The sequence below is a fragment of the Notolepis coatsorum genome (assembly GCF_963971535.1).
Source record: "Notolepis coatsorum genome assembly, chromosome: 5".
In the NCBI taxonomy this organism is placed as follows: domain Eukaryota; kingdom Metazoa; phylum Chordata; class Actinopteri; order Aulopiformes; family Paralepididae; genus Notolepis; species Notolepis coatsorum.
The window spans coordinates 122,285,709-122,302,903 of record NC_140169.1 but is presented as its reverse complement, the minus strand read 5'-3'; the positions used below and the strand labels follow the sequence as shown (position 1 = coordinate 122,302,903).

At 43.4% G+C, this 17,195-nt stretch overlaps 1 protein-coding gene across 1 annotated transcript in view; it reads left to right on the top strand.

The window, feature by feature from the left end:
• mdn1 (midasin AAA ATPase 1) overlaps window positions 1-17,195 on the top strand; it is a 113,002-nt gene that overhangs the window by 33,325 nt on the left and 62,482 nt on the right. Inside the window, exons 27-42 of the mRNA XM_084313776.1 lie at window positions 48-189; window positions 2,388-2,522; window positions 3,807-3,945; window positions 4,050-4,182; window positions 5,751-5,881; window positions 6,586-6,724; window positions 7,364-7,478; window positions 7,857-8,117; window positions 8,377-8,574; window positions 9,424-9,632; window positions 14,439-14,561; window positions 14,817-15,014; window positions 15,794-15,901; window positions 16,259-16,447; window positions 16,553-16,642; window positions 16,907-17,170. Coding sequence (XP_084169902.1) covers window positions 48-189; window positions 2,388-2,522; window positions 3,807-3,945; window positions 4,050-4,182; window positions 5,751-5,881; window positions 6,586-6,724; window positions 7,364-7,478; window positions 7,857-8,117; window positions 8,377-8,574; window positions 9,424-9,632; window positions 14,439-14,561; window positions 14,817-15,014; window positions 15,794-15,901; window positions 16,259-16,447; window positions 16,553-16,642; window positions 16,907-17,170 — 2,574 coding nt within the window. The remainder of the gene's footprint in view (window positions 1-47; window positions 190-2,387; window positions 2,523-3,806; window positions 3,946-4,049; window positions 4,183-5,750; window positions 5,882-6,585; window positions 6,725-7,363; window positions 7,479-7,856; window positions 8,118-8,376; window positions 8,575-9,423; window positions 9,633-14,438; window positions 14,562-14,816; window positions 15,015-15,793; window positions 15,902-16,258; window positions 16,448-16,552; window positions 16,643-16,906; window positions 17,171-17,195) is intronic.

The following is a 17,195-nucleotide window of genomic DNA, read 5'->3' as shown; positions in this document are numbered from 1 at the left end:
TGCTGGGTTTAACTGGTGGCTAAATCAATGTGTTTTCCACCTTCCAGTCCTTCCGCAGGGGATCCACTGTGTTTGCCGGGAAGCACGGCTTCATCACCCTGCGAGACCTGTTCCGCTGGGCCGACCGCTACAGGCTGGAGGAGCAGACGGACGACGCCCGGGATTGGCTGCAGCACTTGGCCGACGACGGTGAGGCTCAGACATGCGCCATGTAACTCTGTGTCATCTAAAACGTTGCTCCTTTAACCCTTTCACTACCACACTACAGAAGGTTAACCTTTCACTACCACACTACAGAAGGTTAACCTTACACTACCACACTACAGAAGGTTAACCTTTCACTACCACACTACAGAAGGTTAACCTTACACTACCACACTACAGAAGGTTAACCTTTCACTACCACACTACAGACGGTTAACCTTTCACTGCCACACTACAGACGGTTAACCTTTCACTACGACACTACAGAAGGTTAACCTTTCACTACCACACTACAGAAGGTTAACCTTACACTACCACACTACAGAAGGTTAACCTTTCACTACCACACTACAGACGGTTAACCTTTCACTGCCACACTACAGACGGTTAACCTTTCACTACGACACTACAGACGGTTAACCTTTCACTACCACACTACAGACGGTTAACCTTTCACTACCACACTACAGACGGTTAACCTTTCACTACCACACTACAGACGGTTAACCTTTCACTACCACACTACAGACGGTTAACCTTTCACTACCACACTACAGAAGGTTAACCTTTCACTACCACACTACAGACGGTTAACCTTACACTACCACACTACAGACGGTTAACCTTTCACTACCACACTACAGACGGTTAACCTTTCACTACCACACTACAGACGGTTAACCTTTCACTACCACACTACAGACGGTTAACCTTTCACTACCACACTACACACGGTTAACCTTACACTACCACACTACAGACGGTTAACCTTTCACTACCACACTAGAGACGGTTAACCTTTCACTACCACACTACAGAAGGTTAACCGTTCACTACCACACTACAGACGGTTAACCTTTCACTACCACACTACAGACGGTTAACCTTTCACTACCACACTACAGACGGTTAACCTTTCACTACCACACTACAGACGGTTAACCTTTCACTACCACACTACAGAAGGTTAACCGTTCACTACCACACTACACACGGTTAACCGTTCACTACACACAGTTAACCTTTCACTACCACACTATAGACCAGGGGTCAGGAACCTTTTTGACTGGGAGAGCCATAAAAGCCAAATATTTCTAAATATATTTCATTGAGAGCCATATAGTATTTTTAACATATAATAAATTAAATATGTCTTACTTTTAATGCGACTTCTGGTGCTGCATGGTTTTGCTGATGGCCTTGTAATCAGGTTCATACGTGTTGAGATTGAGCTTCATGCAGGCGTTGAGGCTTCCATCAGTTAAACGTGAGCGTAGGTTGGTCTTAATGTTCCTCATATGTGAGAATGACTGCCCACATGCATATGTAGAGCCAAACATGGTCAATACGGCAATACTCACGCTGCATTGTGTGATATGTCACAGGAAGCTCGTTCCAAGTTTTAAGAATCAGCTGGTCTTCAGGTTGAAGATTTTTTATTTCTGTCCACTTGTGTTCCCTCGCCAGCTCTGCTCGCTATATCTTCAGCTACAGATACTAATTAGCTGTATCTTCAAAACTAATTTCTGTTTACTTTAAAATGACACAGTATTATTAAGAAATATCACAAGTATTAAATTTTTTATTTTTATTTTTTTTGTCAAAAAATTCTGGGAGCCATATGCTGTCACCAGAAGAGCCATATATGGCTCGCGAGCCATAGGTTCCCGACCCCTGCTATAGACGGTTAACCTTTCACTACCACACTACACACGGTTAACCGTTCACTACCACACTACACACGGTTAACCTTTCACTACCACACTACAGACGTCTGTAGTGTGGTAGTGAAAGGGTTAACCTTCTGTAGTGTGGTAGTGAAAGGGTTAACCCTTTGTTGTGTGGCAGTGAAAAGGTTATCCTTCTGTAGTGTCGCAGTGAAAGGGTTAACCCTTTGGTAGAGTGGTAGTGAAAGGGTTAACAAGCGGGAGTGCGGCAGAGTTGGGCCGTCCCAGAGAGAAGCTTCCCAACAGCGATGCATGGCACACGTTATATCTACCCCATGGTCCACCGGTGCAAGAAATTATATTTATAACCATGTTAAGAATTTAGCCTCCTGTGACTATTCAATAGTTGTCGACTTATAGAAATCAATACCCGCACAGCCGCCTACTCCTTACCCAAGCATTTGTGTTATTGACATCATTATAATACACTCATATGGTGCGTTGTTCCGCTATTAGGGTATATGCTACTGGCGGGGCGCGTGAGGAAACCGGAGGAGGCCGCTACTATCCAGGCTATCCTGGAGAAACACTTCAAGAGGACGGTGACCCCAGACACGCTGTTCTCCCAGAGCCAGGTCACCACCCAGTTCAGTGAGTACAGCATCGGCACGGTCAACCCAATAACATGTCCACTTGACTCACTCATCACAGAGTGACCCCTCTGTTGACCCTGTTGATCACACTCCATTAGCTGATCAACTGCAGGAATGTGCATGGCAACAGTGATGTCACGCTGCATGGCAACAGTGATGTCACACTGCATGGCAACAGTGATGTCACACTGCATGGCAACAGTCTGTAGCACCGCTGACGTACAGTACGTTTTGAAACTTTATTTTTTTGTTAGTTTGTTGTTTTTCTTTGCATTAGTAAGACTTTTTTGTGGACATTTTAAGACAAAACATTTTGAAAGCTTTTCTTTGCTCTCATTTAATAGGGGGTCTCATTGTGGGATACATAGCGAAAGGTCAACACATTCAATTTATATATACAAAAATATTTTGTAACTTGAAAATACAAGACTTATATGTGTAGATTATCCATAGTGGCTTATGACCACGTTTATTTTAGTGTGTTATTGTCTTGGATAACAAATAATTAGCAAGTTTCAAGTTTGTTTATTATTTGTCACATATAAAATACATATACTTTACGGTGAAATGCTTGGTTCTGTATGAGCCCCTGAGAGTGATTGATTGATTGAAAACTTTATTAACAGATTGCAGAATGGGTACAATACAGTACGGCTCAATACACACAATTGTTAAGGGGATGCAGACCAGAGAAAGACTTTCGTCTTGTTTACATCAGGGTCCCCCATTTTCAATTCATAATGACATTAATGACATACGCAACATACAGATATATATATCATGACATTTCTGACATACATGACATACAGGTATACAGTACTGTTACATTTGTGACATACAAGATATGCAAATATACAGTACTGTTAAACGGAGATCCTAACAGAAAATATATACATACGAGGGGGAGGAAACTGTACATTAGGAGGGGGTGGGAGGGGGGGTTTGGACACACAAGAATGTGCTTCATACAGTAAAAAAGTAACTAAAAGAAGAATATACAATCTAAAGTACAACCTAAGTACAATATAATATACAATCTAAGTACAATGAGTAAACGTGTGTAAAAATGCAGACAATGAGGTACAAAACTTTAAGGTAAGGTGCAAATGAGGTATGAATGTAGTGTACATCTCTTTAATAGATAGATAAATATAATGTAGTGTTAAAGTGTCTAAAGTGAGTGTCTAAAGTGAGTGTGTTGCATAATAGCAAAGTAGTCGGTAGGCCATTATCGTTGGCTAGTGAGTTTGGAATCACTTGGCTCTGGCACTGTGATTGGCAGGTCCGTTCATCGACAGCATCGCCGGTGTCCCTGAGGAGTTCCGTCACGTGGTGTGGACCCAGGGCATGAGGAGGCTGGCTGTGCTGGTGGGACGGGCACTGCGCTTCGGAGAGTCTGTCCTGCTCGTAGGAGACACCGGGTAAGACACAAGACATGACACAGAATAGTAAAACCCCACTCCTCGTTGCTGCTGAAGTGCAGTTATGGGAAAACGGGGTTAGAAACTCCCTTTTGTCTTCTCAGATGTGGTAAGACGACCATCTGCCAGCTGTTTGCCGCCGTGGCCGGACAGAAGTTCTTCTCTCTCAACTGTCACCTGCACATGGAGACCTCGGACTTCCTAGGAGGGCTTCGACCAGTCAGACACACGAATCAGGTACTGCAGAGCTACATCAAGTGATGTGTGTGCACGTCAAACACTGCAGTGTAAATGTAATGTCCAGGCCACAAGTTTGCTGTGGTTGAAATTGAAATTTACCAACACACTTCTCTCTTTCACTCTCTCTCTCCTTCTCCTACTAATGCATGCACAATCACATACACATGGCCTTCATATTTCTATCTACACACACCAGCCCCCTCTCACTCTCTCTCTCTACACACAGCCTTCAACTTGTACACAAGTATGCACACACACCGCCTTCTATTATGTATACGTCATTATCCAGATATCTCTGTACATCATATCTAGAAGTCATATTATGACAATGCTCCACTTGTTTTGTCTACTTTCCTGTATAAATACTTTGCTCGCCTTTTTTTTTAGAGATCTAGGCTATAAGGCCATTGCTGTATCAGGTCTCTCCGTGTTGTCATTCTGTCTGTAAACTCTATCCTTAATCTAAGACTCTGTTGTCCTCCTCTGTGAATAGTATCCGGTCAAATTATTCCACATCAGTGGTATTATTATTATTATTATTATTAAAGACCTGATAATTCTGCTGTCCATATCTCCGTCGTCTCTGGCCTAATCTCAATGACACTTGCCAACATCAAGTCATATCACAGCCCGGCGTTGGTGGAGGTTCATGCAGTCTTGACGTATTTGTTTCAACAGGAAAAAGAGTCAAACAGCTTTTGATTTAGGCTAATTAAAGGGATTTATTTTGACATGAAGTAGTATGAAATACTTACCAGTTGTGTAATCGATGCATAGCCATCACCGACTTATCGAGACCCGCGGTCGAAGTTCTGGCTGTGAGGCGAGTGAGCTGAGCAGCTTCAGACGGGCAGCACCTGGGGTCCAGAAACAACACGGGGTTAATCCACAACACATCACGCAAACAAGAGAGCCATCCACAAGATAACACTGCAGGCCTGGTGTATTTCTGATCCTTGCTTCTTCTTAGACCAACGAATGTCTCTGAAATAGTATTTAGTTTATTGAGGAAGCCAGTGTAGTACTACACACTGGGGCCGTCTAGCTAGCTCCCAAGGGGATCAATTATACCCGGAAAAAACTGCTTCACTTTCCACTTTAATTCATACTGACGCTCGAGTCACAACGACAGACTTCTTCGTCAACTGTCACCACTCTCAACCTGCAGTCTCGTTCGGAGCGGACGCTCGTTGGCTACAATGGTGATCAATCATTTTCGCCATCAGCGTTGATTGGTCACTCAGTTCTAGACCATTTACAACCGGACGTGTCAATTTCACGGGCGGCTTTTTGGATGACGTTCGCCAGATATATCGTCATGTAACTCGAGACCCGAAGCACACAGCTGGTTGAGTGTGGTGGCGATCGAAAGGCAGCAAATTCAACTTTCGAAAGGTGCGTTGGATGATCCTCGAAAAATGCAGCTTCGACCCGGTAGACGAGCGCAAAGTGCCGCAACGTGGACCGGCGGGCCGTCCGATGCTTAAGAGGTTAAAACATAGTTTGTGTCTCTGCCTAGTGACGTCCCTCAGGGAAACTGAGCCGTTGACTTGTTTGTCCTGCAGTCTGATGCTGAGGACGGCAGACTGTTTGAATGGAACGATGGTCCCCTGGTGCTGGCCATGAGAGAAGGTGGAGTCTTCCTCATGGACGAGATCTCCTTGGCAGACGACTCTGTGTTGGAGAGACTCAACAGGTAGAGACTCTCACATGTACACACACACACACACACACACACACACACACACACACACACACACACACGGTAGGTAATGGCTCCCTGACTAAATAAACATTTAATTAGCCAATTAAATTGTCCACTAAATAACACATTTGTTTTTTCTCTTTATACATTATTATACTTAAAAAGGAACATCACTCCAATCGATAATTCCAATATGTTATTTCCATGGCTCAGTGAATATGTTTGTGAACATGAGCTACTCTCTCACAAAGCTAGAGACCAGAAAAGTAAGACTCCTAACTCGTGATGTCATCAAGTATGACGTCTGGAGCAGCTCCATAGACAATGATGGAGCAGCTCCAGACATTATACTTGATGACATCACTGATTTTGTGGACCCACAGAATTTGTGTTTTTTTTTATATTCAAATGAGCTTTATAGTAGTGTTCTCAGTGCTCAGTGTTCACAATTTTTGGACCGTCTTAGACCATAGTAATAACATATGCATTCTGAAAATGTGTGTAGTTCCCCTTTAAGCAAATGAACGCAGTCGCACAGAACAAAATCTTGTACTGATTAAAATCATGTTGCCAGAGATGTTGCTTAGGTCCCTAAGGATCAACTCATCCACTAAGAGTGGGCAACTCTATTTAAAGGACCAACAGCCTTTAACCCCTGACTATGACTGATATCATCTGCGTTGTCTGTGTCTCAGTGTCCTAGAGACGGAGAAGTCCCTGGTGTTGGCTGAGAAGGGCAGCGGGGACAACGACGATGTGGAGCTGATCACGGCAGCTTCTAACTTCCGCCTGGTCGCCACCATGAACCCCGGAGGAGACTTTGGCAAGAAGGAGGTAAAAGCCCCCCCCCCCCCCCCTGAGACCCTGAGAAGTGAAGGGCGTCCCGACGTCCTGGGGATGTTTAAACATTGTATCTGGGACGATGAAAATCCTATGTAGGGAAGGTCCCAGGATGGTAGATGATAGAAAAAAATTGCTAAATTCATATTCGACGTTGGATTTGGGACACTTCTTCCTAATTGCAGGACCGGGCCTTCTGCTCGTGGAATGCCCTCCCTGACTACCTGAGAGCACCACAGACCACTGATTCTTTTAAAAGAGGACTAAAAACTTACATCTTCACCAAAGCTTTTTCTTACTTTTAACCTTTTATACATGCCTTTGTGTGTTTTATCCCTTTTTTTGTATGTTTGTATGCCGTTTTATTTGTATTGCCTATATTTTTAAAGCCTATGTTTTACCCTGTAGCACTTTGAGATTTGGTTCCAAATGTAAAGTGCACTACAAATTAAATGTATTATTATTATTATTATTATTATTATTATTATTATTATTGCAGGACCAATAAAACCATATATGTTTTAGGATGAATCCGGGACAGTTGTGAAAAAAGGTCAGTCCTGCACAGGACAATGGAAAGCGTTGTTGTCCACACAGGGGAGTCTGACTGCATGGTTGTGTGTGTTTGTGCAGCTCTCTCCTGCGCTCCGGAACCGGTTCACGGAGATATGGTGTCCTCAGAGCAACAGCCGTGCTGACTTGGTGCAGATCGTCCAACACAACCTGCGCTCGGGCCTGGTGCTGGATGGTAACTAGCCTCTCCCTCCCTCTGTATTCTGACTACATTATCATTATATATGTCGGTCACAAAACAATGGTCTTCCTGTATAACATGCACTTGCAGCTGGCTAACATGAGCTAAATTAGCTGTACCTTTTAGGTAGTTATGGTATGAAGTTAGCATTAACTAAGGCCAGGGCCTGTATTTGTCAAGCATCTGAAAGTTGGAGTGCCGATCTGAGTCATAGTGAGGTGTAAGTGGTCATGTGACCTGAGCACTACTCCTAGATCGGTACTCGCACTCTCAGAAGTGTGATAAATATGGGCCTGGGTTTAGCCTTTCTACCCTTTTCTCCCATCCCCTAATTTAGTCATTATGCTGAATGCTTCGATCCCCGTAACACAGGTGGAGACATCGCGGAGCTGATGCTGGACTTCATCGACTGGCTGACCAATCAGGACTTCGGCCGGCGCTGTATACTGAGCGTCAGGGACATCTTGTCTTGGGTCTATTTCCTCAACACGGTGTGCGAGCGCGACGAAGACGGCTTCATGACCATGGGCGCCCTGGACGAGGACGAGGAGGCGGAGTGGGACCTCCGGCTGGACACCGTCACTGCTTTCATCCACGCCGCCTGTCTGGTCTACATAGACGGCATTGGCTCAGGTTGGACAAGAATTATGACTTAGGGGCTGCTCTCTTGATTAGTCAACTAATTGAATTTACGATGCTATTTGATGTCAAAATCTTCCTAGTAGAATTCCATGATATTATTGGAATTCGATGAGCTAATCTTTGGCTTCATTGTTTTTCACAATTAGCGTTGGTCTTTCATAAGCAGTAGATTTAAAGAGGGCCATCTGGATGATTGCATTAATTTGCAGAATCCAGAGTCCAGAATCCAGAGTCTCTCTCTATGTTACAGGGACCACCGCGGCGAGTTCAGATAACGCCCTTGTGGCGCGCAAGCTCTGTCTGGGCTTCCTGCGGCAGAGGCTGAGTAAGATGACCAAGCTGGACCAGGAGATGCTGGATGCCCTGCAGGTCTACGACACCAGCCTGGCCAGGGAGCCGCAGTTTGGAGATGACTACTTTGGCATTGACCCCTTCTTCATTGCCTTAGGTTTGGACTCCCGGCTCCTAGAGATGTTATTGATATTATCCAATGCACTACAGTACTATAACTATAAACCATTATCTTAACTTAATCATACACACATGTTTAGTGTCATGGTTGTGGTTGGAATACAGACGATGTGTATATACCTTTTTATATATATATTTTCTCTTTCTTTAATAGTTATTGCTATCTTTATAGTTGTCATCCTATAGTCTACCCATATACTCTGTATGATAGCATGTACATATATACATTAAATATTTATATTTACCGCATATATATACACATATCTGTCTGCATATAATCATCCTATATACCTACTTATACACCTGCATATAACTCATATAATTGTATGATAGCATGTACAATAACGTATATATATTTATTCTTACAGTATATATATAACCACCTGCATGTACATACATGCACATAATCCGTTTACATATCTGTAGATACTATATCTTTATCTGTACATATCCCTTACCTACTCTACTAGTTACGCTGCTCGCTAGTATGACTACGACCATAATGTTTTTATACCTGTATCACTGTACATATTGGTGTTACAACTCTGTACATGCATCTGATTAGCACTACACCCAATAGTACTAATTTATATATTTTATACCCAGTTTAATCACGTGTACATTGTATATTACTATTGCACTTTACGGTTACATGGTTGGATCTGGTTGGCTGCCAAAGTTATTTTCGTTATACTGTACTTGTGCTGTATAATGACAATATATTTTAATCTAATCTAACCTAATCTAGGTGGGAATGGGCCTTACAATTGAAAGTTTGTGTCTTTTACTATGGTCTTCTTCTCCTTCTCTTTTATTCCTGATCCAGGACCCCTGACGGAGAGTCGTGACCTGACAGACTATGCCATAGCGGCAGGCACCACAGCGGTGAACGCCCAGAGGCTCCTGCGGGCCCTGAAGCTGCAGAAGCCGGTGCTGCTGGAGGGCTCGCCTGGCGTGGGCAAGACCAGTCTGGTGGCAGCTCTTGCTAAGGCCTCTGGGAACCACCTGGTCAGAATCAACCTCTCGGAGCAAACGGTAAAGCTCAGGTTTTGTGAATACTCACATGGTAGCTACAATTAGACTGAAGTAGATGTTTTTTTTTTTTGTGTGTGTGTTTTTTTTTTATATAATTTTTTAGACATAACATAAAATTAGCATTAATTAACAGTACACATCCAATGAAATCACCATTTGAATAAATGTAGTATACAAGATATTGAGTTTTTAAGTTTGGACCACCTGTCAAAGTCGTATTTGATCTTATCTTGGATTTTTATGTAATTGTACTTCACCGTTTGGCTTATAGTAGGGAATACTTCAACTCCTAAACATCTGAAGTGTTTAACCATTGGTATTTCTTCTGGAAGGAGTATATTTTTTGCAGGGGCATTAAGTGGAAGGAAAGCCGACTTTGGCCAATTTATCCTAAATCCTGATAGATTGCCAAAGTCATCAATCAACTTGAGAAGATGAGGCATTGAGGTGTTAGGGTTTTGCATGAACAGTATTACGTCGTCCGCATATAAACTAATTTGATGTTGTGTGCCCTTGATTGCGATTGGTTCTATGGATTGGGATTGTCTTATATATTGTGCTAAAGGCTCTAATGATGAAGCGAATAGTCCGGGGCTAAGAGGGCAACCCTGTCTAGAAGAGCGTGATACCGGAAAGATTTTGGAGGTGATTATACCTGTTGTAATCATGGCCGATGGGTCTTTGTATAATACTTTAATCATATCAATGAATCCTTTTCCTAACCCCATCCTTTCTAATACTGCCCATAGATAAGACCATTCCAACCTATCAAAGGTTTTCATCGCATCCAGGGACAGCATCGCCTTAGGTGTGGTGTCATCCTTGCTGGCATCTAGCACATGTAGTAACCGTCTTATATTATCCGTGATCAAGCGGCCTCTTATGAAGCCAGTCTGATCAGGATGAACTAAAGACGTCATATGCTTTTGAAGTCTGATGGCTAATACCTTGGAGTACAGCTTGATATCGGTTCCGAGGAGGCTTAAGGGTCTGTAACTACCGCCATCGGTGGGGTCTTTTTTAAGGAGGACTGTTATGAGTGCAATATTGTCGTTCTTATGGAAGTTCCCCTCCTTGATTGAATATAAAATCATATTAAGTAATAGGGGTCCAATTACATCCCAACATGAGAGGTACATTTCTGGTGGGATACCGTCTCTTCCAGGAGCCCTACCACTTTGCATTTCAGATATGGCCTCCCTAAGTTCATCTAGTGTGATGGGTGTTTCTAACTGTTTAGCGTCATCCTCTGATAGTTTAGGAAGGTTAATTTGATTAAGATATGTGTCCATTTTGTTTTGATCGAAGGCCGTTTCTGATTTATACAAGTTGGAGTAGAACTCTTTGAATGTCTCGTTGATTTTTTTAGGGTCTGTAACAAGTCCTTGCTGTGCCTTAATGGTAGTTATATCTGCACATTTTGTGTTGACTCTTAACTGCATAGCTAGTAGGTGACTTGGTTTAGAACCATGAAAGTAATGCTGTTGTCTTGTGCTACGTATTTGAACTTCAGATTGTTGTTTATAAATGGCATTAATCTCTTTTTTTAACACATTAATTTGAGTTTCCAGTCGAACCGAGCAGTTGTATTGTAAAGAGGAAAATAACGTAGAGTAAAGCATTTCCAGCTCTGCCAGTTTTGAGCAACGATTCTTGCGTATTTTGGAGGAAAAGTACCCGGTAAAATCCTTGATCAATCCCTTTACCGACATCCATAATATTCTGGGGTCCTGTACCGATTTCGCATTCTCCAGTAGGAATACAGAAAGAGCTTCTTTGAATTATGTAATGAATAACTTGTTTTTCAGCAATATCGAGTTAAATCGCCATCTTGGGGCTCGGGATGACAGTATACCAAATGATCCTTTTAGGAGTAAATAACAGTGATCTGATAGTGCATTGGGTACCATTTCCACATCATAGTTATCAAATAGTCTCGGGGATGCAAAAACATAATCTATTCTGGAAAGTGTTTTATGTCTTGCAGATCGACAAGAGTACTTTCGGGGTGGTAGGGTTGAGTGATCGCCATAGATCATTTACACCTGTATTCTTAGACCAATCCTTTAACGCATTAGATGCATTTTTTTGGTCGTTGGAAAAGGTGGGATAAGATTTATCCATCCCAGGATCCCAAATGGCATTAAAGTCTGCGCCAATTATAAATGAGTATTCAGGAAGGTTTAACATTGTTCTGGTAAGTGTAGTGTAGAAGTTAGCTTCGTACAAATTTGGGGCATATACCGCTACCAACGCTATTTTCCTATTCCTGTATAAAATTTTAGCTATGGTTATCCGACCATCTGTATCAGACCATACTTCCTTCAATTCAATATTCAACTTCCGTTTCACGACTATAGCAACTCCACGGGATCTTGTTCCAAAGGAAGAGTGACTAATGTTATGATATATGTTGTCCACTAACGTAGCTTTGTCTTCCACTAAAATGTGTGTTTCGCTTAGAAGAGCCACGTCAACCTGTTTGTTTTTTATCAGTGTGAGCACGCTTTTGCGTTTATGTTGATTATTTATTCCCCCAGTATTCCAGATCATTATATTCAAACTAGCCATAATCTATACATGTTGTTGTGTAATTGTTGGTAATGCTTCTTGAGTGCGGATTCACAATGGATATACATCCAACTATTGAGGTCCCGTTGAGAGCTTAAAAACATACATATAAACCCCTAAAATGTCAACGTCAGAATATTGCCTGCACAAAAACCAGAAATCTATAAATATAGTGCCTATCGTTTCGTATTAAACTATTTGTACCTCAATGTTGTCAACAGGCTTATTTGCTGCCGCTTTTTAAGTCCGAGCCATGGCAAAGTCATCCAAATAAAAATAATAAAAATAGATTAATAAGCTTGTCATCTGAGACGGGCCGATAATGCGCCCGGCCCCCGGGGGGCCGGTATCATGTTGTGTTTCCTTCATGTAATCTTCGGCGGCTTCAGGCGAGCATATCCCGATTCTTTTCCCATTTTCCCCCACAATGGAAAGAAACGCTGGGTAGCGTAGGCTGGGCTGGAGTTTCCTCTTGTAGAGCTTCTGCATCACTTCCTTGTAAGGGGCTCGTCGGATTATAGCCTCCCTGCACAAATCTTCGTAGAACGACACTGGTTTATCGTTATATTTCAGTTTACCCCATTGCTTACGTGCCTCTCTGATGATCGTGTCTCTTATTTCTGTTTTACGCAGAGTAGCAATGATAACTCTCACCTTGTTGCCGCTGGGGTCCCGGGTACCGATTCTGTTGCAATGATCCACTAACGGTACTGTGGGGAGGATTTCTTTACCTAGAATTTCAGCTAACACTGCTGGAAATGTGTCGTCTGTGCATTTGACTGATTCATCCAATCCCACAATACGGATATTAAATCTACGATAGTGACGTTCGGAATCGAGCAGCCTCTCCATTGATTTCTCTTCGTTGTCAAGTATCTTCTGCAAAAGCTCTTTGTCCCCCTGTTGCATAGCCTCCGCTACCTCCATGATTCCTTCATGAAGAGTATTCTTGTTCTCCTCGACTTTCAGTGTAAATTCGATCACGGTGTTTTCAACTGCAGTAATACGCTCGGATTGTTTTGCAGCCGCTGTTTTAACTTCTTCGAATTTAGCATCGATATATAATTTAAAAGCGTCAGCCTTGGCGTCAGCCTTGACATCCGCTTTATCCATCAGTTCCTTTATCAGATTAGTCAGAGACTTGAAATCGGGTGGTGTATTCTCCATGCCTGTATCGGTTGAGGTTGCAGGAGCGTTGGCTGGAGCGGTGATATTGTCGGATATTTTCTTCTCAATTTCCACTGCTATCCCTTTCACGAAGCTCGGCCCCGCCGGGACCGTTATATTGTCCTCTGCTATCTCCCTCACGGGGCAATTCATCGCCGGGACCGTTATATTGTCCTCTGCTATCTCCCTCCCGGAGCAAGTCATCGCCGGGACCGTTATATTGTCCGCTGCTATCTCCTTCGTGGAGCGAGTCACAGCCGGGGCCGTTATATTGTTAAAAAAAAAGAAAAAATGTTATTTATAGATGTTGCTAGATGTTATTTAGCAACAAAAATATACGGTGTTAAACGACATTTAATGAAAAGGTCTCCACTCAAAAACGTGCCTTTCTTTAACTCCTCTGAGAGGCATGACTTCTCTGTACTTCCTCAAAAGTTATGTGTTTGAGGGGTGCCAGAGTGGCGCACCACGTAACACACTGCAGTGCAACGCGGCCGTCCCGGGTTCGACTCTCGGAACCGGCGACATTTGCCGAATGTCTCCTCCCCATATCTTCTCCCATCCTACCTCTCTGCCTGTCCAATAAAGCAATAAAATGCCAAAAGAATAATCGTTAAAAAAAAAAAGTAATGTGTTTGGGTGAAACTAATGTTTAGGGCGAACCTTTGGTGGGAAAAGAGAAAGTGAACTGGCTTGGGGGGAAGACGTGAGGGGGGCAGGGTTCATAGATCCTTGCATTCTCAATGAGCGCAAATGTGTAGGGATGCTGCTAAGCCATTTCCAGTAGCTTATTGAAAGTTTTTGATGGAAAAACTACACCAAATAAATTGTTATTCAATATACAAGTCTTAAAAACACATGTGGATGGGGATCTTTAAGTTGTGAGTGCTTTTTAGACGTTAAAGCTCTGTGGCTACTAGTGACCTTTTCTGTTATTGTCTTGAAATTGCACTACTATTAAACATTCATATAAGCTCTTCATTTGGTATGAAGTTCTAAGAAAGGGAGGTGTGGGAAAGAGACCTATGGCACTGTAACCATATACTGTATGAATGTTGTCTCTGGCAGGATGTGACGGACTTGTTTGGGACGGACCTGCCTGTGGAGGGAGGCAAGGGGGGAGAGTTTGCATGGCGGGACGGCCCCCTTCTTGCTGGACTGAAAGCTGGTCACTGGATTGTTCTAGATGAGGTAAGGACTACTCTTCATCCAACATTCTCTTTTCAAAATTCAGTTTTCAATTCAGATTTAGATAGATGATAGGTGATTTCGATACATTTGATCTCGTAATCCATACAAAAACTAAAACAAGGATGTCTAACATCACTGGTTCATCGAGTGGTGAACAATGACATTTTATTTTCCATTTCAGGCTATTTCACCTGATTTAATTATTGGAGAACGTTTGAGAACCATACTGATTTTGTATGTTCTTTGTGCTTGCAGTTGAACCTGGCCTCTCAGTCAGTGTTGGAGGGCTTGAACGCCTGCTTTGATCACCGGGCCGAGATCTACATTCCAGAACTGGGCATGAGCTTCCAGGTACAGCATGAGAAGACTAAGATCTTTGGCTGCCAGAACCCTTTCACCCAAGGAGGAGGGCGCAAGGGACTGCCCAAGTCTTTCCTCAACAGATTCACACAGGTAAAGAAACTTCAGACAATTGTATTAAAAAATAAATACTTTCCAATAAAAAGTCCAAAATAAGTAAATGTCTCAAAACATCTTGTTCCTAGATTGAATGAATGAAATAATGTGATGGAACAGGTCTGACGCCTTTCAGTGTGTGGTAGAGATATGAATCTTGTGTTCTACTTGAGGATTCCCTGCTCTGTGTCAGAAGCTGCTGTGTGTGTATTGTTAACTCCCTACTCAAGTTTCAAGTTTAAGTTTCAAGTTTCTTTAATAATTGTCATACAGAAGTACAGAATACTTTCATACAAAATGCTTCTTACTGTTACGCTCCAGAGACTGTGCTAGACAAGATAGTATCAAATAACATAGTATAGCATGTAATTTAGAAGAAGAAAATGAGGTCACAGTGTTCGGTATAGACATATGTACAATGTTCTGAGTTACCATATAATATACAATACTATGCAGTGTACTAATGTACAGTACTATATAGTGCAAAGCAGAAATGGGATGAGGTACAATTTAGGTACAATTTACAGTAAGGTGTACGGGTTGTAGTGCAATCCTTCATCAATAAATATAAAGTGTGGGGGGTGGGTGCTACAGTGTGTTTGTTTAAAGTGGGTGTGTGCTATAAAGTGTGTGGAGTGGGTGCTACAGTGTGTTTGTTTAAAGTGAGTGTGTGCGTGTGGATGTGTGTGCTATGTGCGTTTGGTGGTTGTTGTTGTGTAGTGTTCATTGTTCGTTTAGCAGGTTAAACTGTCCAAAATCCTGCCCTGTCCCCTCAGGTCTACGTGGATCAACTCACGAGCAAAGACATGGAGTTCATCGGAGACTCGATTTTCCCCAACATTGACAAAGAGATCATCTCTAAAATGGTGGAGTTCAATAACCGGGTAGGTTTATCGTAATCGTGTGACCGCCGTGGGATGGGATAAGTTATGGATCAGGGGTTCTGTAGTTCTGGATCGGCTCCGCAGTGCCAGCCGAGGGCAGTGCCCACTAGCATTGCCCAGCAGCAGGCAGCGATCCTCACATTCAAGCCATTAGCGAGTGGAAAAGTGACATAACACTTTGCTTCCCTGTTCTACTTGCTGAGGCCATAGTGGTCACTGTTTTGTAAGCGGTCGAATCAACAGCGTTTGTGTCTTTCCATCTTTCCACGTCTGTTTATTTCTGTTTATAGTCTTCAAAGTCTAAAGTCTTGAGTCTCGGTGCTTCTTGACCCCTCCTGTCTCGTTTCCCTCTCTCAGCTCGTCCACGAGGTGGGCGTGGAGAGGAGATGGGGTCAGAGGGGTGGCCCCTGGGAGTTCAACTTGCGCGACATGTTCCGTTGGTGTCAGCTGATGCAGGCCGACCAGTCGCCGGGCTTCTTCAACCCGGGTCAGCACGTGGCCCTGGTGTACGCCGACAGGATGAGGACGGAGGTGGACAAGACCCAGGTAAGGGCATGTGATGCACGGCTAATCCATATGGTAATGATGTGATGAAATGTATTTGTGCCAAAACATCCTTTTCACCTGACGAAAAAAACCTCTGGCATCCAGGCCCTGTCCTTGTTCAAGAAGGTGTTTGGAGAGGACTTCGAGCCCTACACGGGCTCACGGCAGTTCCACATCACTCCACTCAACCTGCAGGTCAGTCTGAAGTTCAAAACCTCATCTTGTTCTTCAGAGGTGGGGTGAGAAAGTACACATTTTTACCACTGGCCTCAGTGGCTGTTAAATCCTGAAATGCACTAGCTGTTTCACCAGCCAAATTGTGTTTTTTTAAAGCAGGAAAGGACTTCTGAACGATGCCTGATTAACTGCCTTAAGTGTCTGGTAGAATTGACAGACTTACCAGCCCCAGTCAACACTTTCCCCCCATTTTGGCTGAACCGTTGAACTGTTTGCTTCCAGGTTGGCTTCTCAGTCCTTCAGCGCAGTGGCGGGCCCCCCGTGGCTCTAGACCCTGCCCTCTCCATCACACACCAGGCCCTGCGGCCGCTGGAGTCTCTGATGAAGTGCGTGGAGATGGGCTGGATGTCCATCCTCGTGGGCCCCACGGCCAGCGGGAAGACCAGCCTGGTGCGGCTGCTGGCCCTGCTGACCGGCCACCGCCTTAGGGTCATGGCTATGAACAGCGCCATGGACACCACTGAGCTGCTGGGAGGCTTCGAACAGGTATACGATTATTGTGGAGATCAGA